General features: G+C 33.4%; 2 protein-coding genes and 1 long non-coding RNA gene across 3 annotated transcripts in view; 1 reads left to right on the top strand and 2 right to left on the bottom strand.

The window, feature by feature from the left end:
• Positions 1 to 8,820: 8,820 nt before the first annotated feature.
• Positions 8,821 to 26,803, bottom strand: part of LOC146916601 (inactive poly [ADP-ribose] polymerase RCD1-like) — a 39,231-nt gene continuing 21,248 nt past the window's right edge. The window contains exons 3-4 of the mRNA XM_085717068.1: positions 9,293 to 9,388; positions 8,821 to 9,094 (exon numbers count right to left, since the gene is read on the bottom strand). Coding sequence (XP_085573194.1) covers positions 9,059 to 9,094; positions 9,293 to 9,388 — 132 coding nt within the window. The 3' untranslated portion in view covers positions 8,821 to 9,058. The remainder of the gene's footprint in view (positions 9,095 to 9,292; positions 9,389 to 26,803) is intronic.
• LOC146916603 (S-adenosyl-methionine 4-1-methyl-2-pyrrolidinyl-3-oxobutanic acid methyltransferase-like) lies at positions 18,461 to 21,328 on the bottom strand. The gene is made up of 4 exons (XM_085718632.1): positions 21,061 to 21,328; positions 20,125 to 20,529; positions 19,598 to 19,852; positions 18,461 to 18,884 (listed from the first exon to the last, which is right to left on the bottom strand). The coding sequence occupies exons 1-4, from the start codon at positions 21,136 to 21,138 to the stop codon at positions 18,534 to 18,536; spliced, it is 1,089 nt and encodes a 362-aa protein (XP_085574758.1). The 5' UTR covers positions 21,139 to 21,328; the 3' UTR covers positions 18,461 to 18,533.
• LOC146916602 (uncharacterized) lies at positions 21,839 to 24,621 on the top strand. Its single transcript, XR_015013952.1, has 2 exons — positions 21,839 to 21,976; positions 23,751 to 24,621. It is a non-coding gene; the product is annotated as an uncharacterized LOC146916602 (long non-coding RNA).

Genomic DNA, 26,803 nt, shown 5'->3' with positions numbered 1-26,803 from the left:
AAATTCTTACCCAAAAACAAAAATGCCAAACTAACTCTTTAGGCGATTTGGGTATGTCACCGACACACCTAAAAAGGTAAATGTTAAAATGTACTTTTTCCGTATTTGAAATTCAACAAAATTTTCACTTCCCTTTTACAAAATTCAACAAAATTTTCAATTCACTTTTTGAGCAAGATTCATTCCACAGATTTTAATACTCTTACATATGTGTATATTTTTGTTTGTGCATATCATTTTTCATTGTTCAATGGTTTTTTGCTGATTAAGCATTAGCTAAGTGTTCAATGTATTTGATTTATTTATGAAGAATTCACAGATTGATTTGATCCTTCTAGAACGTACTGGTTTCCTAATTTTAATTTGATAATCAAACCAACCGACAATATATTTAATGTCAGTTTCAACAAATGAAACACCTGTATCTGTTAGTATATGGTGGAGATGGTTCTCATATTTTAGATTGCGGCAAATTTTTGAATCATTCAAATCATCCTAAATACAATGTTGTTTACAAGGAAATTTTTCGTAATGTACCAGCATGATTTGTTCCCTTTTTTTAAGTTGTATTATTATTTTTAACATTGTATTTGCACAAATAGATTATGAATTAACAGTATAATTGAATATTTTGTTTGCCATCAATATGACCCAGCACGGGTGCAAGGTCTAGTTGTTCATAATGGTGAATGATTTGAAACTTATTATTGAGAGGAACATGTTTCTGATGGCAACTAAAATCGTGGTAAAAGGCATCCAAGTGGATCCTGGTGTTCTTTGAGTGTTAGCAGGAACACTATCTGGTGCCAATACTCCAGCCAAAGGTGCAACATATAGGGTAGCCCACATTCACTTCAGATTGACTGTAGCTCCATCCAATGCCTTTGTGAGTTTTGCGTCCATTGATGACCATAAATATACACGTGCTTAGATATAAAAGATAAGGTGCAAGACTTAAATTTAACTTTAGACCATGGACAACAAGAATATTGAACTAGTATAAAGGATCATGCGTTCATCGTGATGATATAATGTTGACATAATAATAAAGATAAATACTTAGTCAATAAGAGAATTCCTTGCAGAGCAAACCAAATAATTTGGAACAATTGCACAAGCGAAACAATGCAATAGTACAAACATAACATAATTGAATACTCCCTCTGTCCCAAGTTACATGTTAAAGATTAACCAATTCACTCATAAAAAAAATTATGTAGAAACAGTTTCAAACTTGCCTATATATGGGCATAATATAAATTAACCTTTGTGAAAAACTAGTATGGATTGTCAAGAAATTCGTCATCAGTGAAATATTCACCATATTTGGCATACATGAGAGGATTAGGCATAACATAGCAACCAAACTAACATTTACTAAAGGTTGAAACTAAAGTATAAAACGAGAAATACCATAACTAAACATGAAGAAACTAAAAAAATTAAACTCAATTAAGAAATGACTCTAAATTGAGAATATTAACATGACAAAATTTATGCCTACCCAACATTGCATAAACATTTTATCCTCTTCCTATAGACAACTTTGCTCTTGATAAATAAATTTAACAATATAAATATATCATAATTTGTTTAGAAAAGGTAAAATTACTTGGATTAATCAAAACTAACATGGAGTGACATTTAAGGGTGGTATTAGTGGCGATTTAACAATTGTCTCAGGTGATATGGTTTGAATCACGTCGCTTGAGGTAACAAAGTCAAGCTCTTACCAGTGAGATGACACCTCTTAGAAAACAAGGCCTAGTAGTAACCAATCTAAACTAAAGAAATTGTATCAACAAGTGATTATTTTTCCCAAATTTATTATTATTTTTTTTTTAAAATGACTCCAAAAGGCAAAATCAGAGTAAAAAATGATGAAAAACAAAAACTCAATTAAAATACCAAGAAAAAAATAACTTAATCAATCTATCAAATACAAACCTAATCAAACACAAAAACAAGCAAAAACGAACTAAATTAAAGTAACTCGAACTCAAAATAAAAAAAATAAAAAAATGCTGAAACAAAGAAAAGGCTATGAAATTATACCTGAGTGCAGTAACAAACACAACAAAAGAAAGACCAAACAATTCAAAAGTAATTTGTTTTAATTTTGAATTTGTGTATCTAATTGGAGGAGTAAGGAGACCTATTTATACTAAATTCTTACCCAAAAACAAAAATGCCAAACTAACTCTTTAGGCGATTTGGGTATGTCACCGACACACCTAAAAAGGTAAATGTTAAAATGTACTTTTTCCGTATTTGAAATTCAACAAAATTTTCACTTCCCTTTTACAAAATTCAACAAAATTTTCACTTCACTTTTTGAGCAAGATTCATTCCACAGATTTTAATACTCTTACATATGTGTATATTTTTGTTTGTGCATATCATTTTTCATTGTTCAATGGTTTTTTGCTGATTAAGCATTAGCTAAGTGTTCAATGTATTTGATTTATTTATGAAGAATTCACAGATTGATTTGATCCTTCTAGAACGTACTGGTTTCCTAATTTTAATTTGATAATCAAATATTTGTTAAATCATAAACTATTTTCTATTAAATTTGTTAAATCATAAACTATTTTCTATTAATATCATTTGTTACTTAAATGTAATATTGACTATAATGGTAGTAAAATTTTCAATATTATTAAAATATAAAGGTGACATCGGCAATCATTGTAACACATTATCCCCAAAATTATTTTTCTATATTAAAAATACAAATAACATATAATCATGCATGAGTGTCACACATTCTCGTAATTCAACACACTTCAATTCATTTGAAAACAGTACAACATAATAAATTCAAAGTTTATACAAATCATCTCCATAAATAAACTTATTTCAAAAACAAGAATCTCGACATCAAAGTCTTAAAAATAAAATAAACCCCAATTCCTAGTGTTGCAGACCATAACATTGACCCAAAATACACTCCTAAGAAAGAAAGAGTGACGATAAATGTAATTTCCCGCTCGTCAGCTAATGAAAATTTTATCTGCTAAATGTATCAGAGGACTAAGATTCATGGAAAGCAAATATGACGAAAATGTTAAGTACGAGGGAAGTTAATGTTATGTGGTATCAGTTAAATATGGACTTGTGTATCAGTGTCAGGTAAACACGACTGAGACGAAGGGCATTTAAGTATTTGCGCGCAAGGGAGTATATAAGTGGTTTTGGCTCCAAAATATTCATTTTCCCATTTCACTTCTCTCTCTAGGTTTTGGAAAACCTTTTCTCTCCTCCTTCTCTCTAAGAATTGCGCCTCCCTCTCCTCTCTAAGTCATCCAAACTTCTTCAATACATGATCAAGCATGGCTTAGCAAGCAAGAAACAAGTGAAAGAAGGGATTTAAGCATGGTTTGGGTTGAAAGTCAAGAATCAAGAATGAAGAGGAATCTAGGGTTTGAGCTTGGAACTTGAAGGAAAGCAAGCAAACATGATTAGGTGAGTTCCATAGATAGTTTACCTACCTTTGGTTGTGTAAATTCATGTTAGAAAGGAATGATTTATGTTTATGAGGGATTTAGGACCCTAATGTTCTTTTGATCAATTCTTGTTGATTCCTTGTTAATTTGCCATGAAATATGTTATTTAAAGTCAATATATGTTGCTGGATGATTATGGTGCATTGCAGGATCAAACTGAACAAGTTTTGGATCAAAACTGGAAATTTTGTACCACAGACCCGAAGAACTACGCTATTAGCGAAATCCACGCTAATAGCGAAATTCTTCAGGCAGGCCACGCCCCAGGTGCGCTATTAGCGTAGGTCTCTGGATGGGCCAGCATGATTTTGGCCTGTTGGTCCATTCTAGGGTCCGTGGTGCGTTCCGATGCTTTTCTTTCAACGTTTTACAACTTTATAACCTAAAAACAACATCTAGGCAATGCACATAACATCAAACGATTCTCGAAATGAAAATCATGGCAAACTTAATAAGAATGGCAAGAGTGAATCAAGAGAGTTAGGTATGGCAAGTATAGGATATGACTCCCTAGAATGATAAGACGCGAAGTGTATGTTCTTCGCATATGATCAAGTATGAATTAGCAAGTATGTAAGCCGTGGATTGACTAGTTAATCTCTCCACCATGATAAGTATGTTTATGAACAAGTATAAGTTACCACTAATCGGATCGATCAAGGTTCCGAGGTAAACAAGCAAGTATGTATATGTTTGACTTATATGCACGACAAGACCATGACATAATATGTGTAGGTGACATGTCTCTTGATATCCACATCAGGGGGATACAAGGGGTTCTCGTAATGAGAACGATTCAAGCCGTAAGGGACCCGCATGTCACTGAGTAAACAAGACGTAGGTGTTCGTGTCTCTTGTTATCCACGCCAGGGGGATACGGGAGGTTCTCGACCTAAGGGGAACGGTTCAAGCCGCAAGGGACCCGCACGACACCGAGGGAGTCCGATGTACGTACATCGGTCATGTATGAGATTGATCTCGGGGTTACTCCACCCGGGACTATCCGTAAAATGAATCAAGATAATAACTGTTTCTTCAACGCTAACCTAATGAATGAACTTAGATACGTTTATGCAATATATGAATATGATTATGTTTCTCATGTTTATGCAAGAATGAATCCATGCACATTATGTTTAAGAATATGAGCACTAGATGCTACATGATAAGTACAAGGCATGGAATAGAGCAAGTAAAGAACATGATACCGATGACGATCTTAGGTTTCCCCTAATCGTCCGGTTTAGATTAGTGTCATGATATGTTATGTTTAGGCCTCGATACGTAGTGTATTCCTGGCAATGCGGTCTTAGGTTCCCCCTCGACCGCCATGACACATATAGGAAGTGAAGCCTATAACAAGTTAAGATAAGATTATGACGGCTCTAGTATGCACTACCGTCTAAGCATGCAAGTCCCCACACACGTATAATCAACCGTCAGGTTGTAATGTAGACACGTGGTGACCGTAGGTTTCCCCTTGAGGTTGCCTATAGCCTAGGATTTAGGGGAACTCACTGAGACATTATGTCTCATCCCAATCCTTATTTGTTTCAGATAAGCAGGATGTTTATGCATGTTCGGAGCCGGATGGATATTACTTCATGGGTTCGTTCGTAAAGCTGCAGGACGATATGGACATCAAGGATGTATTTTTATGTATGGATGAGTTGTATTGTATTATAATTTATACGAACGTGACTTGATGTAAATATTATTCATTTGTAAAAAAATTTATGTTGTATATTTTAATGTATCCAGTACTAATATTAACGTACGTGCCAGACTTTCTAGATACGTCTGGTATGGGTGTTACAATAAAGACTCCTCGTCATGCTCCAAGCTCGTGGCGTCTAAAGTTCATCGTCCTGTGTATCTGTACCACATAAGGGCACATGCGTCCAACTCACAACTAGAGGGTAAGCACATATCCAAAATAGAGATTGCATAAACATAGTGAATAACTTCAGGGATTAAACACAGAAGACATCATCAACCATATATTCATATTATACATGCTCATCATTACGGTCATTACATCATTTAGTAAATACAAATGAACCTTTATCATTGCAACCTAAATCAATTATGCATTTAGAAATTCACATCATTAAATAACATATATAAAGCATGAGTGCAGATCTGCTCCAGTACAAAATTGCTCCAGTTCCCAGTTAATGTAACCGATGTGTGACATGTGGCAGGGTCAGATTTCAACGGATCAGATTTTAAAAACAAAATCAGTTTTTGCTTTGACAAAAAAAAAGAGCTCTGAGAGAGTAACAGCACGCTTCCGCCCTTCTCCGTCACTCCTCTCCGCCGCTCTCCTTCCTCTTCTTCGTTAGTATGCCGCCGTTATTCTCTCTCTTCTGCATTTCAATAGCGTTTCACCATGATTTCCAGTTTCCCTCTCTGACTCGCCGTAATCTTCTCTATTTACTCCTTTTTACAGTGTCAAGACCGAATTGAAGATTCATGGAGACGATTGAAATCGACGAGAGTGTGTTTGGTGGTGATTAAATTAAAGATTGTTTGTTTGGTGGTGTTTGAAGATTCTGTTGTTACAATGTAATGTCAAATGCTATAAAAGATATGTTATATCAGTAACAGCATGACGTTGTTATTGCAAATAAAAGATATCGTTGTTGTTATTGATTGAAAGCTTGTAACAGTGTGACGGCGGCATCGGCGGGCAGTTACGGCAGCGCGACAGCGGAGTAGGGCTGAGTAGTTGTGAATTAAGTTTGAGCGTGTTTTGTTTCAACGGAGAAGAGAAGAGAAATCGTTTCTATTTTTTTAATTAAAACTAACTTAATTTGCAAATTTAAAATCTGAGCCATTGATGTTGTTTTTGCCACGCGTTATCAATCCGTTCAAAGTACAGGACAGTAAATGGATTTTAATACCTGGAGCTGATCTGCACTCGTAAAGCATAGACAATCATACACATTATCATTTAACACATCAATACATGTCAATACACATCATCAGTTTACACGTCAATACACATCATCAGTTTACATATAATCACAAATTATCAAGTTCAAACATCATCAGTTATATGCAAAGAATGCAACTCACTCCTAACACCTATATGCATGTGGTACCATGCCTACTCATCGTTTATTGTATGTCAGAGTTGTATTACTGAACATACACTCATCGTTTCCTAAATATGATTCAATATGCATGCACGAAGACAGACTCACTAAGCAATACACATTAACACATCATCGATAACTCACACCATAATAGAATTTATCTCATCATGTTGAAAGGAAAAGAAACTTTTTAGTTTCCCCAAAACGGATTAGATTTGCCTTTGATAACTTTCTTCACCCGACTGCGTCCCTCCTCCCATACAGTAAACGGTGAATCTAGACATGCGCCTAGACTTGGGGGTAACAGACGGTGGACGTCCATGATAAAAAGGAGGGGAGTTCGAAGTTCAAATGAACTAGAAAGGAAAAGAAAAGGCAGATACCTTTAAACTTCAAATTTTTAAATAAACGTTCTTGACAGTTGGTAAAAGCGGAACGAAGTGGTAGTTCCCATGGAGTAGAACGTGGCCCACTAAGTGGGAATTAATGACGTCGCGAAGAGGTTTCTTGAACTTCCTTTGAGTTCTGACAAAAGTGATGTCATTTATCTCGACAAGAAGACACGTTCGAAAAGATTCAAAAACGCCTCTTTCTTCTTCTATCTAAAGATACAAACGAAATAGATGTTTTTGGGGGGCAATTTGTTAGCTCGTATTTTCGATAGGCTACAATAAATACAGTCAACTAAGTTTGACTCAAGTGCTGAAGAAGTCTAAATCAGTTCGACGCTCAAGTTGGATCGAGTTCGTGGACTTAAAGAGATAATAACATTCGATGGAGAGGCTTCGACGAGCAAGCAAGATATCGAAGAGGAGTTGGTACCAGATCGACGAGCCAAAAATAGTTACTCTCGAAGAAGATATCAATTGAAATTCAAAAGATGTCTAGGGTAGTTTTTAGCGATTATGCTCGATAGTTTCTGTATAGGTAGTTACTTAGTATAAATAAGAGTTTTGCATAGGGAAAAAGTGTCACAATTCACATACACACAAAACTTACACACTCAAACTATCCGCACTATAGGAGAAAGGAATAAACAAGTTGCAAATGTATGAATCTGTGTACCACTTTACATTTATTTATGCAATTTAACCTTTTCTATTAAATTCCTTCCAATTTACTCTTTTTCTTAGAAATTTGTTTCTTGGATTCGACGCGTGTTCGGTCCCAACTTTTATACTTTTTTGGTTCATTTCCAGAACATTCATACTTTCTGTCAAACATAAACACAATATGCCCAGAGATTTACTGGTTGATCTCTCAAGTTAACCGTTTTCGGAAACCAGCGTTTGTTTACTAAGAACCAAAGTAAACAGAAATACTATTAGGATTGAGTCTCTTGGTCACGGAAAGAGATTGGGACCTTGGGTAGAATTAGGTTAGACTAATTCTTGTAACCCTTTTGATATCTCTTTGTAAAGTTCCTCATCATTATAGTGGAACGGAGGACTGCTCTCTCCCCCAAACTAGGTCTGTATTGGACCGAACTGGATAAACAAATTTCGTGTGTTCTCTCTTTATTTCTCACAGGACAGATCAAAATTGGAAAGAAAAAAATGTTTCGTATTTTAATCTTCTTTATTTTTATTTTCATATTTTGTATTTTTTTTGTTAGTCGTAATGAATTGTGTACTTTAATTTATTTGTATCATATAAAGTTTTTGTGTAAGGATATTTATTTCATTTTTTTGTCATCTATTGGTGTCATTAAACTTATCATGATTAATTTTTCTTAGGGAACTAAAAGTTGTTTTATTTCTCAAGGACTAAACTGAGTCTTAAAATATGATCATATTAGATAACCACAAATGCTAGATAATTTATGATCAAACCGTAGAAATCAAAACAACGACAAAGATAACAAGCTACACTCTCAAGGAAACTTTTGGTTTTGAATGAGCGAAGTTGTTAATAATAATTGAAGAGTCAGAGCACAAGTTGTGTCCAGGGCCAAGACATCCAATCACACTGTTCCATACATATTATGTCGGCGAATTATGTCACTAGGGAACAACCAAGTGTTTACTCAACCAAAGCCTACCCAATAATATTAGGGAACACCACTCGTGAATGTTTCATCACGACATCAAAAAATTCAACAATGTTTGTCATTAACACCAACAAACAAGTTGCAGTTCAATTCATCATTCTGCGACGTGAATTATGCAAATCACCTTAAAGTGAAAATAACATAAGAAATATCCAACTAATGACATTTATTAAAAAACAATCAACCATTAAAGTATATAATACATCAAATCACTGAACATTCCAATACAAATCATGCACTAAAGTTCCAGATCGAAATTGTAAATTAGGACGATAAAATGAAATTAAAGAAAAAAAATACATTTCTCCTTGGAGAAAACAATATCACAACTTCATGTTGGCAATAGTTAAATCCAATGGAAAGATCCCCGCTTCCTCATTTGAAAGCTTCAATTCTGCTTAATGTTTGAGTCGTTTTACCGACAAGGATGGTCCCTGCAAGAAGTCAGATAAACATTAGAAGACATAATCAATTTTAAAGAGATAGTTCATATGATTCCACAAAGCAAAAGTTAAGCATATGATATGTAACTACAACTTCAAGTGATTTTGATGGGAGGTATAAACACAACAAAAGAAAACAAAACATGCTTCAAAACTAAATTAAACTTTTGCAATAAATAAATTCGGTACCTTGAATTGAACGCTAGTCATTGCAGCTTCCATTGTATCGTCTCCAACAATCAAACTCAACTTCCCAATGAAATCATCACGTGAAATCGTATTTGACTACACAAGTACGACATGATACATTAGATATATTTTATCTTTTAAGACATACACATATATTTAAGCTACTTTACATACCACAAATTGGGCATAATGATGAATGGTTTCAAGCTTATCATGGGGAGGAACCATGTTTCTTATGGCAGCTAAAGGAGCATCATATAGGGTAGCCCACTTTCGCTTCATATTGAATGTAGCTTCATCCAATTCCTTTGTGGGTTTTGCGTCCATTGATGACTATAAATATACACATGCTCAGATATAAAATAAAAAGTGCAAGACTTAAATTAAATTTAGACCGTGAGCAACAAGAGTATTCGGCAGTCCCTGAATGTTTAATACATTTGAGAATATTGAACTAATATACAAGATCATGTGTTCACCATGATGATATAATGTTGACATAATAATATAGATTAATAATTAGTTATTAAGAGCATTCCTTACAGAGAAAACCAAATAACTTGAAACATTTGCACATGTAAAACAATGCAATAGTACAAACAAAACATAACTAAATACTCCCTTTGTCCCAAATTATATGTCACTTTGAAAATTTCACATGAGTTAAGAAATTTAACTGATGTTGTATGGAGAGAAGAAAAATGAGTCAATTTACAAAAATATCCTTCATTAATTGTATGAGAAAGCAAAATTAAATAATTGGAAATATATAGGGTAATAAATAATATGAGCGTAATAGGAAATAAAAGTATTAATGTTTCATTGATATTGTAAAATGACATATAATTTAGAACAAGCATATTTAGCTAGAATAACATATCTGGGATGGAGGGAGTAAAATTATATTTTTGCATGTACTAAAAATTTGAAAGTTGCTTTAAAATTATATTGTTGCATGTACTACAAATTTGCCAATATACCGAATGTGGACATTTATGCTCTACAATTCTGCAAAAGAAGTCCAAGTAAACTCATAGTCATAAAGTATTGAGTAGTGGCCTTTGATGGCACCAACTTTCCAACAAAACAAGTCTATCTCTACAAATGTTCATATGCTCCAAAAAGCCTTCAAAATAAACACTAATGACTGATCTGATTTTCATAAAACTGTCAAAGCTTAACCCATTTAATCATAAAAAAATTGTGTAGAAAAAGTTTCAAACTTGCCTATAAATGAGTATAATATAAAGCAACCTTTGAGAAAAACTAGTCTAAATTCTCAAGAATTTCGCCATCAGTGCAATTTTCACCATCTACGACATACATGAGAGGATTAGGCATAGCATAGCAACCAAGCTAACATTTACTAAGGGTTGAAACTAAAGTATAAAAGCAGAATCACCATAAATGATCATGAAGAAATTAAAAAAACAATAAACTCAATTAAGATATGACTCTAAATTGACATTATTAACATGACAAAAGTTATGCCTAAGCAACATTGCATAAACAGTCCATGCTCTTCGCATAGACAACATTTCTCCTAATAAATAAATGTAACAATATAAAAATATCATATGGATGGTATTAGTGGCGATTTAACATTTGTTTCAAGTGAGAAGGTTTGAACCATGTCTCTTGAGGTTACAAAGTCAAGCTCTAATCAGCTAGCTAACACCTCTTGAACAACAAGGCCTAGTATTAACCAATCTCAACTAAAGAAACAGTATCACGAAATCACAACATTTTATCCAAAATGATTTTTTTAAAACGACTTCAATAGGGAATATCAGAGTAAAAAAATGATGAAAAACAAAAACACAATTCAAATACCAATAAAAAAATTAACTTAATCAATTCATCAAACACAAACTTAATCAAACACAGAAACAAGCAAAAACGAACTAATTACAGTAACTCGAACTCAATAAAAAACAATAAAAAAATCTATGAAACAAAGAAAAGGATATGCAATTATACCTGAGTGCAGTAACACACAACAAATGAAAGACTAAACAATTCAATAGTAATTTGTTTTAACTTTGAAATTATGCATCTAATTGGAGGAGTAAGGGGTCCTATTTAAACTAAACCCACACAAGATTCATTTTACGGATATTAATACTCTCACATACGTGTATCATACGTGTATATTTTTGTTTGTCCCTATCGTTTTATCCTTCAATAATGAATGGGTTTCCTAATTTGAATTTGATTTTCGAATGTTTGTTAAATCTTAAAATATTTTCTATTAAATTTTGGATTTGTTACAAAAATATTATATTAACTATTTTGCTATTAAATTTTCCATAATATTAAAATATGAACATGACATTGGCAACCATTGTTTTGACGATTTTATTATACTACTTGTTTTGACAATGTATACTTGCACACATATTTTTTTTTTTTTACACAATAGGGTAAATTAGTTTCACTAACATCCATTAAATTATAATGTCACTTTCAATATTGATTAAAAAATAGCTTATTTTAAATTTCTTTAAAATTTATCACCCTAACAATTTGTCATTATTGCAAGCTAGACTCTGGAAACCAGACTTTGTATAGCTGAAGGCCAAAGGTGCAGAAGTCTCTGTTTTGGTTAGAGATTTACAATTTTTATCAGTTTGCAGCAGTGAAAGTTACTTGTTTTGGTTGTGTTTACCAGTGTTTTTTTTATTAAACTACAAGTCTAGCTTTGATTATTACAAGCAGGCTCAAATTAGAAATCTTAAGACATGTTGTGCAAAGTTTACCCAGAAAATGTATGAATGCTCACCAAATATGTTGCTTTATGAACGAGATGGAGTTTTGTAAGAAAATAGTTGTCTCTCGACAGGAAAAAACCAGGTAAATGCAAGTAAAAAAGATTTAAAAGTTTAAAACACAAAAACATAATGAAGAGGTAAATTGCATTTCATTAATGTAAAGGTGGTTCGACAAATCAGATTACATCATTTTGTATGACTTTTTTCTCTAGACGCCGGTACTTCGAGTGGTATAAGTGATTTGCGACCTATTTTTCATATGAAATACTATTATTTATACATAATGAAAATAACTACAAAAAGCTAACTGCCACGAACAACAATTCTTCCATCGAAAACCACTTGTCCCCCACGCCTTCACTAAGGAAACCGCTGCTTTTGAATTTGAATTCCTTCTCCTTCGACATCAACAACTTGACTTCGACCAAACTCCTATCTGGCTCACGTCTTGTCGAACTTCAAGGCTTATTCAACTCTTTCAGATGCGTACCTGCAATGAGTACAATATTAGAAACAAGGGTTTAGTTTGTTTTCATCATGCCTTGAGAATGCTACCAAGAGTAGTATTTATAGCCTCAGATGGGCTTCTGTTTCTGTGACTTAGGCTCTAAGTAACTTGGGCCCTAAGTCGGTTTCAAGAGTTTCTAGATGTTTCTAGAAGCACTAGAGGCGGCGCCCATGGGAGGGCACGTCCTAGGGCCCTTAGGCCCTTCTAGAGGGTGTTGGGGCCCTTTTGGAGGGTCACTGGTCCTTAGAAGTATATTTGGCGGTCCACAGCCCCCAAGCACGAGTCTTGGGAGAAGACGAAGTGATGATATGGCTAAATGGTGGTTCACATTTGTGGTCGGTGCCCCTTAGGGGTGCAATCTAGGGCACATAGGCCCTTCTGTAAGGTGTCGGGGCCTTTTCAGAGGGGCCCCAGTCCTTAGAAGTGTACTTGGCAGTCCATAGCCCCCCAAGCACGAGTCTCGGGAGAAGACGGAGTGATGATATTGAGTGACTAGGCCGTGATGCTTTTTTAGGGCAATGTGACCGTTTAATGTCTTTTGGGCGAGCTAATACGTAGTATTTGGAGGGCGAGTAGTTTTTCAGTGCAGAAGAAAATCTAAAGCGGGTTTCTTAGACGAGTAATTTTATGTGACTTATTCGAAATATTTGGAGTTTCTGACGTGGCGGGATCCTTTACTTAAGTCTTGTTTTTGTGAACTTTTTGAGATTCCAGATGCGGGGAGTGTTCTCAGGGCGATTTCTATCAATCGCCTGTATTTAAATTTTTTGGTAGAATACAATGATGATTTATTTTTATGTGGTGGTATCCTTTGGAGGTTGAAGCTGTGTAGTGCGTTCAGAGCTCATATAAGAGCTGTCGTTTTTTATTTCATTCAGAGCCCTCATAGGGGTTGACGTTTCTTGATTCTTCCCGCCCATTGCTATTTAGACGACCTCTGCTTGAGAGGATTTTTATTCTTCCCGCCCTTTGTTATTTTGACGATCTCTGCTTGAGAGGATTTTTATTCTTCCCGCCCTTTGTTATTTAGACGACCTCTGCTTGAGAGGATTTTTATTCTTCCCGCCCATTGTTATTTAGACGACTTCTGCTTGAAAGGATTTTTATTCTTTGCGTCAATATGTTTATTTATTTGTATTATGCTGAAATAAAGTAAAACATGCTTTGAAATCATTGTGAGAAAGTAGGATGCCTCTTTAGAAATAAAACAAATCTCAAAAATCGAAAAAGGATAGAATATAACTCCACGTTTCATCTTAATGTTCTTAATGGCGGGACTGTTGCTTCCATGCATTTCACTTTTCACATTTAAATTATGGCGTGCTACTTTGGTGAGTTCTTTTCCTACTTCGCCCTTTGGCGAGCTTGTCTGCATCCTGTTTATCATTCATCTGAAACATAACAATACTTCCATACTTCCAAAGTAAATAAATAAAGGAGTTTTAATCATACTCAATCATATTCAATGAGAACTAATTACTCGTTGTCTTCTTTTACTAACTCGCCCATATTTTCCACTCTTCTTCCTATTCTTTCTCATTCTCTTACTAGATTTGAAATAACTTTCTTACTTGATTATTTTGTGCTTCTAGTCATTTTCTTTCTTCTACTAGAATGAAACTAATTCTTCCATTCCATCCTACTACTTCTCTTAAATCGATATTCGCTACTTCCCTATTAAATATGAACTAACTCGCCCACTTAATGCTAACCCATATTTTCAATTTATTTTGGATAATCCCTTTAATGCCTCACAGAATAACCTTCTCGCTCGTATCACCTAATTGTCCTATGTTTAACAAATGCTTATAGTGCCACTTTGTTGGAGTATCATTGCACTCAACACTCCCTGAAGTAAAGATGACTTACTACAACCAACCGTACAAATAAAAGCAATCGCTCCTACATTAGGTCTTACATTATATTAAGACCCGGAACTATTTTTTCAGGAATTTGTAAAAAAAAATATTATAAGCTTGTATTCATATTTTCTCCCCCCTTCTCACTCTTTGAAGAGAGTAATTATTTTGGTAGAACTTGTACTCACACATATACGCCATAGCAAATTTCAGTGCCAACTTTTTTACTTTTACTTCACTAATAGGAAGATAACCTTTGCAAAGACAAATTCCAGCCCGATATGGATTCCAATATTCACATAATTATTGATTGCCAATTTAGAATGGAAATAAAAGACAAACATGGAAATTCATGAATAACGCTACATACGGTTGTTAATGTCTTTTGACAGCAGCCTTGATATGGTTTCTCGGCAGCACCACCGACAAGATCGTCTCAACATGTATTAAACGGGTGGCATTACTTCTGGTATCCGCCATGCTTATCAATGAAACGCAGCTGGAAGTGTTCTCTGGTATTTTATCAAAACACAGAAGAAATACATCGTGTGACCTCAAAGAGTTGGAGCTGTACAAGACGCCCTTGGACCATCTCATCGAAAGCATGATTCTATCAACTTCAAAAATCATAGATTTGCAAGTGTGAATGTCACATGTTGAATAAGTAAGATTAACGACACAAAACGATTTAAATTGTTTTGTAAGTTTATATGTTGCCGATCAAAATTGAAACAAATCACGTCAAAGTGTAGCAAAATAAGAGAGATATGCAAGGTAAAACTATTCTTTCCTGGTGTTGTTGGAATTGAGAGAAACAACGATGAATCCGTCTTTGTTTATTCATAATGACAACGATGGCGGTGTGGGATTGAGCTCGTCGGTTGGTTTGGACATACCATTCCAATAATGTCTTTTTTATGGTAATCCTTTCTTTTACCTTTGGTTATTCTTCGTTTCTTTCTCGGTCCTTTCCTTGATGGATCGCTGAAGGCTGAAACCAACGGACGGAATGTGTTTTTATTTTTAATGGTGGTTTCATGACCGAATAACTTGCAATTAGCTTCATGCTTAAGATGATATGATAGAATAAGAATGAATCAGTGATGATTGGGTGCTTGATGTAATGATTGACATGATGTAGTTAGATGTCCGTCTTTTATGTGAAATGTGACTTTGAAATATTATTGTTTCTTTGAAGTGATAGTTGTTGATGATGATTCTGGGTGATTTTAATTTGATGATTTGGTGATGACTCTTGTCGAATATTACTTGTGAATTATGAAGTAAAGGTGTTTCTTTTTGATGATGACTATTTGATGAATGTTTGGTAATAAATATGATTATGTTTGATGATGAATATGATGATGATTTTAACAGCGGTGGTTTATTTTTTGTGGTGAATTCTTACATGCAAAGATGCGATGATATTGGTGATGAACGCATGTACGAAAAATGTTGATGTTAAAGACGATGATTTGCTGAATGAACGTATGCATTATTGAGTCATATGTTCATGCATTCAAAAGTGTCGAGAGGCGATGTTTATGATACTATTTTGCATCCAGATGCGATGTTTATGATACAATTTTTTATCCAGAGGCGATGTTTATGATATGATTTCGTATCCAGAGGCGATGTTTATGATACAACTGTATCTTGAGGTGACGACCTTGACGATGACCAGTACCACATGCATATAGAGTCGTGTCTAGGCGCATTGCATACATTTGGTGAAGTTGTTAAATGTGTCATAATTGATTAGTAGATTTGTGAATTTTTATTTGTGGAAAAGTTTTTATTTGAGACTTTTTCATGAGAATTAGGGCCTGTTTGGATTAGCTTATTTTAGAGCTTATACAAAACAACTTATGCAAATAAATAAGTTTTTATGTATTATTTGTAAGTTTGTTAAGGTTTTTTTATGAAAAAACAATTTACGAAGATACAATTTTCGTTTGTGAGAGCTTATAAATTAAAATAAAAACTTATTTATTTACATAAGATATTTTTCTTAAGCTTAAAATAAACTCAATCCGAACAGAGCCTTAATCTGAATTCCATTGTTATAGGTTAATCTGGTTTGTTTCCTCTTGATCTGTGATTTTCTGTTAAGCTTTCAACCATATTTTATTGTTTTTTAATTAGAGCAATCCAACTTCTGCATTGCTTAAATAAGCAACTGACAGAAAAATTTAAGCAATGAAACTGCCACCTGTATTTGCTCCAACGCTGAAAATGTTAAGAGACAGAACTTATACATCCACATGCACAGTAAGCAACTAGCGTTGGAAACGGAACTTATTGGTGTTGAATCTGACTAGGTAAATTTAAATCCACTGCGTGAACAAATCTGATATTTTTAACATAAACTAGTTGTTGCAGTATAGTATCTATATTATTATGTATAAAGAAAACTATCGCTTTCAGCATTTTTGGGTTGAATTTTTTCTTTCCAAAGATACTTTTAATTTTGGGTTAATTATGTTTCTAGTCCCTATAAAATAGCGACCTTGTAAGTTTAGTCCCTACTTAATTTTAATAGCATTTTTAGTCCCTATAAAAAAAAATTTACTTATAATTTTAGTCCCTGCTAAAACAAAGTTTGATTAATTATCCTTAAACTCTTAAATTTTTGAACGATTTTTTCGAGACAAGATTAGAACACTATGAAAGGTTCGTTTACTAAAATTTAGAATTTTCTGACATGAAATGAATTAAATATGAATTTTTTAAAACGACAAAAGTTAAAGATAAAAAGTAATAAAATCTGGATGCAGAAATCAAATTTTGCGATAATTTTTTGCGGACGAACTTTTAGTAATGTTCTAAACATGTCTGCAAAAAATTGTTCAAAAATTTAAGAGTTTAAGCATAAATTAAACAAATTTGAATTGAGTAGGGACTAATACTCAGTGCAGAAAAACAAAATTAGGGACTAAAAATGCTATTAAAATTAAGTAGGGACTAAACTTACAAGGTCGCTATTTTATAGGGACTAGAAACATAATTAACCCTTTAATTTTCAATACAAATAACACATGTAACAAATAGATAAGAATAAATTTAAATATTAAAACAAATGTAACAAACACGATATGAATATATATTTTTTTGTTTTTCTTCCTTTATCATTTAAAAAGTGTAACAAACTAGATGAGTATATTTATACTTACTTTTTCATCATTCCAATTATACCCCTAAACAACTTTTTCTATAATAAAATTGTTGTTGGTGTCATTAAAAAAAGAATTTAGATTATATATTTTAGGGTTAAATATGTTTTTGGTCCCTATAAATATACCAACTTTTCGTTTTAGTCCCTCTAAAATTTTCCTTCAACTTTTAGTCCCTATAAATTTTTCAATCACTACTTTTGGTCCCTATTTTTAAGTTAATTTTAGTATTTTTTAATGAACTTGTGCAGAAATGTGTAGAATATTGTAAAAAGCTTTCCCAAAAAAATTTAGAATTTTTTAACAAAACATAAATTTAATATGAATTTTTAACCATAAAAAATATAAAAAATCATATTAAAATCATGTTTTGTTAAAAAATTCTAATTTTTTTTGGGAAAGATTCTTATAATATTATGAATTTTTCTGCAAAATTTTATTCAAAAATATGAATTCTACGTATAAGTTTACATTAAAGAAGGGACCAAAAGTGAAGATGGAAAATTTTTTAGGGACTAAAAGTTGAAGGAAAATTTTAGAGGGACTAAAACGAAAAATTGGTATATATATATAGGTACCAAAAACATATTTAACCCTATATTTTTTGTTATATTGTATTATTATCGGTGTCGTTGAAATAAATAATCATGGTTAGTTTGATTTTTTATAACTTGAAAACAACAAACATTTATATTTTTTTAGTTTTAATCAAAATCAAAATTTCATAAAAAAACACCGTTCATAATTTTCAAACGTCAACGCAATAAAAAGAGCGAAAAAACGGGCACGTGAGTGCCCGTCTTTTCGCTAGTCCACATAAATGACTTTTTCATATAACCAAAAGCATAAATAATATATAAATTAACCATCAACATGACTTTAAAAATTATTTCAAATTACAAATATAAAACCCAAACAAAAATATTTAGCTCATGGTTTTCTAGTCAATGTTATGGTAAGATTGGTCGTGCTAGTTCTCTCTTTAGATATTCTGTCGCTTAGAATTTTTTTATAGCGGTTAAATATCTCTTCGATCACATTTTCACCAAAATGGCTAGTTAGCAAAGGTTCAATTCCAGCCCTTATATGTTGTAGGCGTGACATTTCAAAATCAATGTCTAAACCATCACAATTATCACTAGCATTCTTATTTGCTTCGAAAATCTCCAATTGATTGATGACAAATGACCCTTCGGTTAGAACTTCCAATTTCACTTCAGATGGAGATGGATAATAGTTAGGGAGATTGAAAGTATCAAGGGTCTCTTCTTCTATGATTCCCTGTGAAACATAGTGAGTAATTCCATATCAATATTGTCAAACTAATGTTTTTAATGTTAAAAAATGGGCCACACACTTTTTTTTTGTTCGGATACATAGAAATATAAAGTGAACGAGGAAACTTGTGTTTCAAAATTGAAACGAAAATTAATTATGGGACAAAACGTGAAATTTCATAATTAGTTAAGAGACTTGTTATGTAAATTGTTTGATAAAATATGAGGAATGTTTCAGGCACTCTCTTTTCAACATATTCTTCAACACTCATTCTTTTATTTGATGAAATCATTGTATGACCCACCACTTTGAGTGAAATCCATTTATAAAGTGTGAGACACACCATGATTTTAGCTAATAAGAAAATGAGTGATGGAGGTAGTGTTGAAAAGAGAGTGTTGTTAGCATTACTAATAATATATTGAGTCATGAGGGAAAATCTCACTGGGTTGAATCAACACATTGAGTTAAGAGCCACCAAACAAATGAGATCACATATTCACCAAAAACTTAAGATATTGAGTTTATGGCTACTCTCACTTATATGTTGTTCAAAACTCAACTCTTCAATCTAATGTGAAACTTTAACTCATGCTTGAATCATCACAATAGTTCGGATAAACTTAACCTTTTTAGTTAAATAGGCTATTAGTTTTTTTTAGTTATTTATTTAATCAATAATTCAAGAAAGTCCTATATTAACCCTTATCAACTACCTGATCAACCATATCATTGAGAGCTGTAGCCAAAAGTTCCCAAAGGTAACAAAACCCATTGCTTAATGGATCATCGCTTTCTCTTCCAATAAATGTCAGAATCATGCAACCTCCTTCAACCAATTCTTTGGCACGACACTTGAGAAAAAGAGAGAAATCTATACGAAATTGTTCATAATATGCCTTGAAGACATTTGATGGGCTTGTGTTTGCTATGTAAATATTGCCCTTGTTGTTGTCCACACCCTTGGGAACCTAATCAATCACCAATCGACAAAAAATAAACCTATTATGGTTGAAAATTTGATTGAAGCACGTAGAATAATCACTACTAGGAAAAGCAAAATTAGGAAGGGAAATTAGTGACGGAAAAAATAAAATCCCTCACAAATTCCTTGGTCGCAAAATTTAGTGACGAAATTGGAGAGGGATTTCACGTTTCCCTTTCTAAATTCCCTCACTAATTTTTGCTTTTTTAGTATTATAATAACTCCATATAGAATACAAAAAGAGAGTCATAAACAAACCCTAGATAACCAATGAATGCTATAAGAGGAATGAACTAAATGTAAACTCTCATTAGGGAAAATCCTGCCATAAAAGGAACCGGGAACACCAGAGAAGTAGCAAGGACCCATTTTAGTTTCCAATTCATCATAAAGCTTTTCTTTGAAGGTGTCAAGGGACTTAAATATGCTGTTGAAGTCATTTCCGGATAGATCGTTCAAAGAGACATCATATTCAGGAGATTCTTGATTCAATTCCATACAAAGCTTTTCCACAACCATGATAACTTCTGAGATCACCAACAAGGTGTTTGGTCCTGAAGAGCAACCCAAGTCTGCAATTGCGAATCTTCTTGGATATAGACTGCAGTAGAGGTTGGTTATGGCCTTGTCTCTCGAAGATTTTGCCCCAGAAATTACCTTTCGCTGCGTATATGCAACCATTGGAGAAAATTTAGTGTCAACTAGTAAGAGGTCGTGTGCAAAAAACAACCAACTCAAAATTCGATATTTAGGTTGAGATTTCCATTGTATTATTTTGAAAGTCATATTTTAACATCTAAACGTGTCTGCGAAAAATCATGAAAAAATTCAACTTCTATATCACTTTTTTCGACTTTATATATACTGAAAACAATAGAAGGTCAAAAATATAAAGAATGACAAATTACATAGTTAGAATATGTATTTTTTTTTTTTAAAGATCATTTTTTAGACTTTGTTTACATTACAAAGTCAATTTGAACGATTAACCCTATACTTTATTTTAAATTTAGTTGTGAATCTCAGACACACAAAACATTGAGCAGTGGGAAAATATATAAGAAATATTTCTAATACAATTTTGGTGGTTCTACAAATGATTGATGCATTGGCTAAAAGGAACATAACTTGTTTTTATTGGTATAGAAAACAACATATACACATATAATTCAACATAAAATAAAAAACATACACCTGAATCAAGGAGTTTTTTGCATAGCTTGCTTCTTCGACGTCACCTCCATTCATGTGCAGTATGTGTGCTAGATCCATTCTTGTTTCTGTTATCCTTCTTAATTAATTTCAGGGTACTTTTCCTTTTATGATTATGTGTTTAAGTACAACTCATAGCACACATATTATATAGATGAATCATGTATGAAAGTTCCTATAAAATACTTTGTTTTTCATTTATAAAGTTTTTTCTAGGGGATTTTTAAAACAAAATATGTTCACCGAAATTGCAAATGCTGCATATTATGTCCTCCATCTCAAGTGGGGTCTTTGAAAAGCTAGAAATATATATATATATATATATATATATATATATATATATATATATATATATATATATATATATATATATATATATATATATATATATATATATAGTAAAAAATAAGAGCCGGCAATGTTTTTCTTTGGTGGTGATAGCCGGCAGTGTTTACATTGATGGGAAATATATTAATTTCAATTACTAATCTTAAAAAACCAAAACTTTTTTTTTATTATATTCTTGTGTTGGAAAAAACAGATATGATATAGATAAAATAAAATAAAAAATACAACATGACACAAGAGTATAATGTTAAAATTTTATAACTAGAGAAAAAAACATGACCGTTGTTTAATGACAACCAGACGATAACACTACGTGAAAAAAAGTTACAACACATGTACTACCCTCAACCACTCCACAACCCCAATACACCTACACACTTCATAGAAATTTTTAACATGTCCGTAAAAACACTCTAACACAAGAATATATAGAAGAAAGAGAAAGTGGGAAGATAGAGAGAAGAATAGAAGAATAGAAGAGGAAGAACTTGGAGAAGAGGAAAGCTAGAGGGGAGAGGGAAGCCTAAACTAGTGAATTTGAAGGTTTAAGGTAAGGGGAATAGTTCTATTTCATCAAATAAGCTATACTATTCTTTTTCTACTTATGGGTCATAATTGCTTTTGTGTGAATTATGATTTTGAATGTGATTTTCGTGCTCCTAGTTAAGTGATGATTTTGAATATGTGAAATTTGTTAGAAACTTGTTGTGGGTACTTAAAATCTCATTGTTGAATTATGTTGAAATGGTTATTTTGAAGTTTTGGCTTAAATTAATGAAAAATGATGTTGTTGTTGATTGTTGGTGAAATCATGATTATATGATATGAACGTTGTTGGGATGTGTTGGTGATGGTGTTGGTAATTGTGTCGTTGTGGTTAAGTTGTTGTGTTTTTTTATCACTTTTATGAAAATGAGTTAAAATTGGAGAAGTTTGATTTTGATGAATTTGAATGAAGTGATGAAGTTGATAGGATGAATTAGAATGACTAGAATTTCTGTTTTCAATCATAAGCTTTGGGTGTGGGATTGTTTGGGAGAAAATGGGGGTTTTTGAGTAAAAAGTCGTTTTAAGTGTTTTTGAGAAATACATGATTTTGGAAGAATTGGATTAAGTGGTTTTGAGATAGGAAAACATTATTTTATAGTAGAATATGATAGGTTTAAGTGATTAGAACGCGTAGGAGAAAACAAAATCGAAAACGGATCGATGATCATAATTTTATGCACGAAATGAGGAAAAAACGAAAATCGGAAAATCATGTGCTGTCATAGAGGCACGACCGTGCGCCCTGGAGGCACGGACCGTGCGGCTGATTCACACTTGCTCAGCAGGACCGTGCGTCCAGCAGGCACGACCGTGCGTGTTCTGCAGGTGCCCGAAAACCCGATTTCTCGCATTTTTCGGGACTTTTAAGTATCCCCCTATGAGTTCCAAACACATAAACATACCTAGTTGAAGTGTAATTGAACTTTTATGAGTAGTTTATCACGGCTTTTCCTTGAAAATGAATTGATTGTGAAATGTGATTAAAAATAGACGAACTTTTAGATTTTGGGAAAAACAAGGAACTTTGTGAAATAAATATGCAATGATTGATTAACATAAATGATATGTAGGGATATTTTCATGATATGTAGGAACATGGAATTATAATATTGTTGAGTAAACTGCAAATAGAGGATTTTGTGAAAATATACGAACTTGGTCAAAATGAAGTTTTATGATCGGATAACTTGCAAATGGCTTTAGAAACATTATAATATGATGAAATGATGATTGTTGGGTGTTTGATATGTTTATTATCATGATGTAGTTATATGTCATCTTTTATGCAAATTGTGTTTTGTGAGACGCTTGTGTTTTACTTATGGTGATAAATGTTGATGTTGAATATGATGATGACTCTTTGTTGATTATGACTTGTTGATTGTGTGGATGTAAATATTTGATAATGCAAATGGTGGTGTTTGGTGAAGATATGATATGATGGTGTAAATTATATAATATAGTTTTGGTGAATTATGCATTGTTGAGTCTTTGCTTATAAATCCATGCATTCATAGTCATATCCAGTCTATTGTGAAGAACGCTTTCCGTAAGGAATGGCATTGGTTATGGTGAAGAACGTAATTTGTCGGTGTTTATTACATTGGTGGATTCACACGATAAAATTATCTCCGGAATCCAATTGGTACAACATGCTTGTAGAAGTGTCTAGAATGTTAGAACAAAATGTGTTTAACATTACCCTTTGAGTTTTGATGATAACAAGGTATTAAAAATTGTCAGTTGGATATGCTAATATTTGTTCAAGTGTGCAGGACCATAGACAAAAATTTAGTGTCTTTAATTCAAGCATAGGTTCTGAAGAACAAATGAGAGCAATGGAATCTACAAAAAGGAAGCATCTGAAGAAAAGAGGTTCTGAAGACAAGAGGTTCTGAAGATCATCAGAAGCTGACATCATCAGAAGCACACCCATCAGAAGCTGTTCACCAGAAGCTGACATCATCAGAGGTTCTGAAGATCATCAGAAGCTGAAAGACTGGAAGCTTCGGAATTTTGTCAAATGTTGTCATCATCAGAAGGAATGGAAGCCTAGAGCAACAACAAATTCAGTGGATTTTAAAGGCATTGTAGGCTTATTCTTTGGAGAACGCCAGAAAAGGACAATAATACAATTGTACAACCACTATCTCCACTACTCTGTTTTGTGTCTGCAATAGTACAAGACTACAACTGTGACTACGCTGGTATTCCTCTATACTTGGAATGGATTTGAAATTGTTCCCTCATAGGACAATAACCAAATCAAGCAATAAATCATTGGTGATTTGATCAAGCTTCTACAACGACTCTAATTTGATGTGTTGGCAGATTTCCAACGTCTCTTTCACACCTCTATATAAAGGAGTGAAGAACTGAAGAATGGCAAGACTCTTACAACAATTTTACAAGTGCCAAACCTCTGCTGAAATTGTTTTCACATCAAAGTTCACTTAGAATTTCTTTTCAACTTTCATATCTTAGAAATTCTAGAGTCTTAAGAGTCTGTATCTGATTTGTATTGTGAACACCACTGATTGTATATCAAGTGTTTAACCTCAAACATTTTCTTTGTAATTTTGTTTGAATAGAAGTCTCTTGCAGTTGTGCTTGAGCAATGGAAATCTCTTGATTGTGTTCTTGAGCATAGGAAATCTCTTGCAGTTGTGCTTGAGTAGTTTGAAGTCTCTTGCTATTTTGAGCACTGAGCAGTTGTAATCAGATATTAATTTTAGTGAACTCTCCTTGGAAGTGCAAGGGGGACAGGACTACTTCCGATTTTTGGAAGGAACCTATATAATTGCTATGTGTCTTTCTTCTCTCTCTTTCTCTCTCTCTCTCTCTCTCTCTCTCTCTCTCTCTCTACTTATCTGATGTAACTAGACTCTGATAACTATTTCAGAAGCTGAACTCTATCAGGTACTGAACAGTGAATTCAGTTTTAGGAGAAAAAGAAGAAACCACAATTCAACCCCCCTTCTTGTGTTTTTCTCACCTTCAATTGGTATCTAAAGCCTTGGTCTGTTGTCTTAACACTTAACAGTGTAACAGAGAAAGATCTGAGAAAAACATGTCTGGTGAAGTTCCCATTCCTGAAAGGAACAATGCTGTTCAGTATGATGATAAGAAATATGACTTAGGCAAAGCTCCAAAGTTCAATGGAGATCCTGAAGAATTTTCTTGGTGGAAAACCAATATGTACAGTTACATCATGGGATTAGATGATGAACTGTGGCATATTCTTGAAGATGGTGTTGGTGACTTGGATCTTGATGAAGAAGGAGCAACTATTGATAGAAAGAAACACACTCCTGCTCAGAAGAAACTTTACAAGAAGCATCACAAGATGAGAGGAATCCTTGTTGCATCTATACCTCGCACATAGTACATGAAGATGAGTGCCAAATCTATTGCAAAGGCAATGTTTGCTTCACTTTGTGCAAACTATGAAGGTAGTAAGAAGGTTAGAGAGGCAAAGGCTCTCATGCTTGTTCACCAGTATGAGTTGTTCAAGATGAAGGATGATGAAAGTATTGAGGAAATGTACTCAAGATTTCAGACCCTAGTCTCTGGACTTCAAATACTGAAGAAAGGCTATGTAGCTTCTGATCATGTGAGCAAGATTCTGAGAAGCTTACCCTCTAGATGGAGACCTAAGGTGACTGCTATTGAGGAAGCTAAAGATTTAAACATTTTAAGTGTTGAAGATCTTGTGAGTTCTCTCAAGGTTCATGAAATGAGTCTCAATGAGCATGAGTCTTCTAAGCAGACAAAATCTAATGCTCTTCCATCTAAAGGAAAGTCATCTAAAGCTCTCAAAGTCATTGAATCTGAAGAAGAATCACCTGATGGAGATTCTGATGAAGACCCTGCTGAGAAGATGGCTATGCTTTCCAATAAGCTTCAGTATTTGGCTAAGAAGAACAAGAAGTTCTTGAGCAGAAGAGGTAGTTACAAAGGCTCCAAGAAGGAAGATCAAAAGGGTTGCTTCAATTGTAAGAAGCCAGGACATTTCATTGCTGATTGCCCTGATCTTCAGAAGGAGAAATCAAAATAGAAGTCCAAGAAACCAACTTTCAAGTCAAACAAGTTCAGAAAGCAGATTAAGCAGAGTTTAATGATAACATAGGAAGATTTAGATAGTGGGAAGATTTACATAGTGAATCTGGGTCTGAAAAGGAAGAAGCTGGAGATGAAGCAAATGTAGCTAAGGGGTTAGTGGCTATAATGACTTCAGACGTTGAACCCAACTGAGGTATATTCTAAAATTCCCAGAGAAGAACTTATTGAGTCTCTTAAAGAGCTTCTTACACACTTTGAACTTAGAACCAATGAGTTGAAAGATTTAAAATAAAAATATGTTGATTTAATGAAACAACAAGAATCAACTCTTTTGGATCTAAAAGCTTCTGAAGAAGGACTTAGAGGCTTTGACTTCATTTGTAAAACTTATGAAGAAAAACTCAAGTATCTTTGTCAGAAGCTACAAGAAAAGTATAATGGAAAACCTTTAAGTAAACATGAAATTGCTCTTGAAGATTTTATTATATCTGGCATTGACAGAAGTAAAGTAGCTTCTATGTTTTATAGCATTTACAAGAACATGAAGTAGATAAAATAGTCACAAGGAAGGGGGGTTTGAATTGTGACCCTTTAAAAATTATCCTGAAACTTAAAAATGATTCTCAAGTAGTTTACTTGGAATAGTTAAGTTAACTTTCTGACTTCAGAACGTTCTGAAGTTCATACACAAAAACTGTTTAATAAGTTAAGTGTGCAAGTATGTGTTGTGTATACTGTAATTAAAGAGTATAGGGAAGAGAGAAAG

This window comes from Medicago sativa, chromosome 6, assembly GCF_051527215.1.
Source record: "Medicago sativa cultivar Bolivia chromosome 6, Bolivia_mono, whole genome shotgun sequence".
Classification (NCBI taxonomy): domain Eukaryota; kingdom Viridiplantae; phylum Streptophyta; class Magnoliopsida; order Fabales; family Fabaceae; genus Medicago; species Medicago sativa.
Note: the sequence above shows the minus strand (reverse complement) of the source record. Positions and strands in the feature narration are given on the sequence as shown.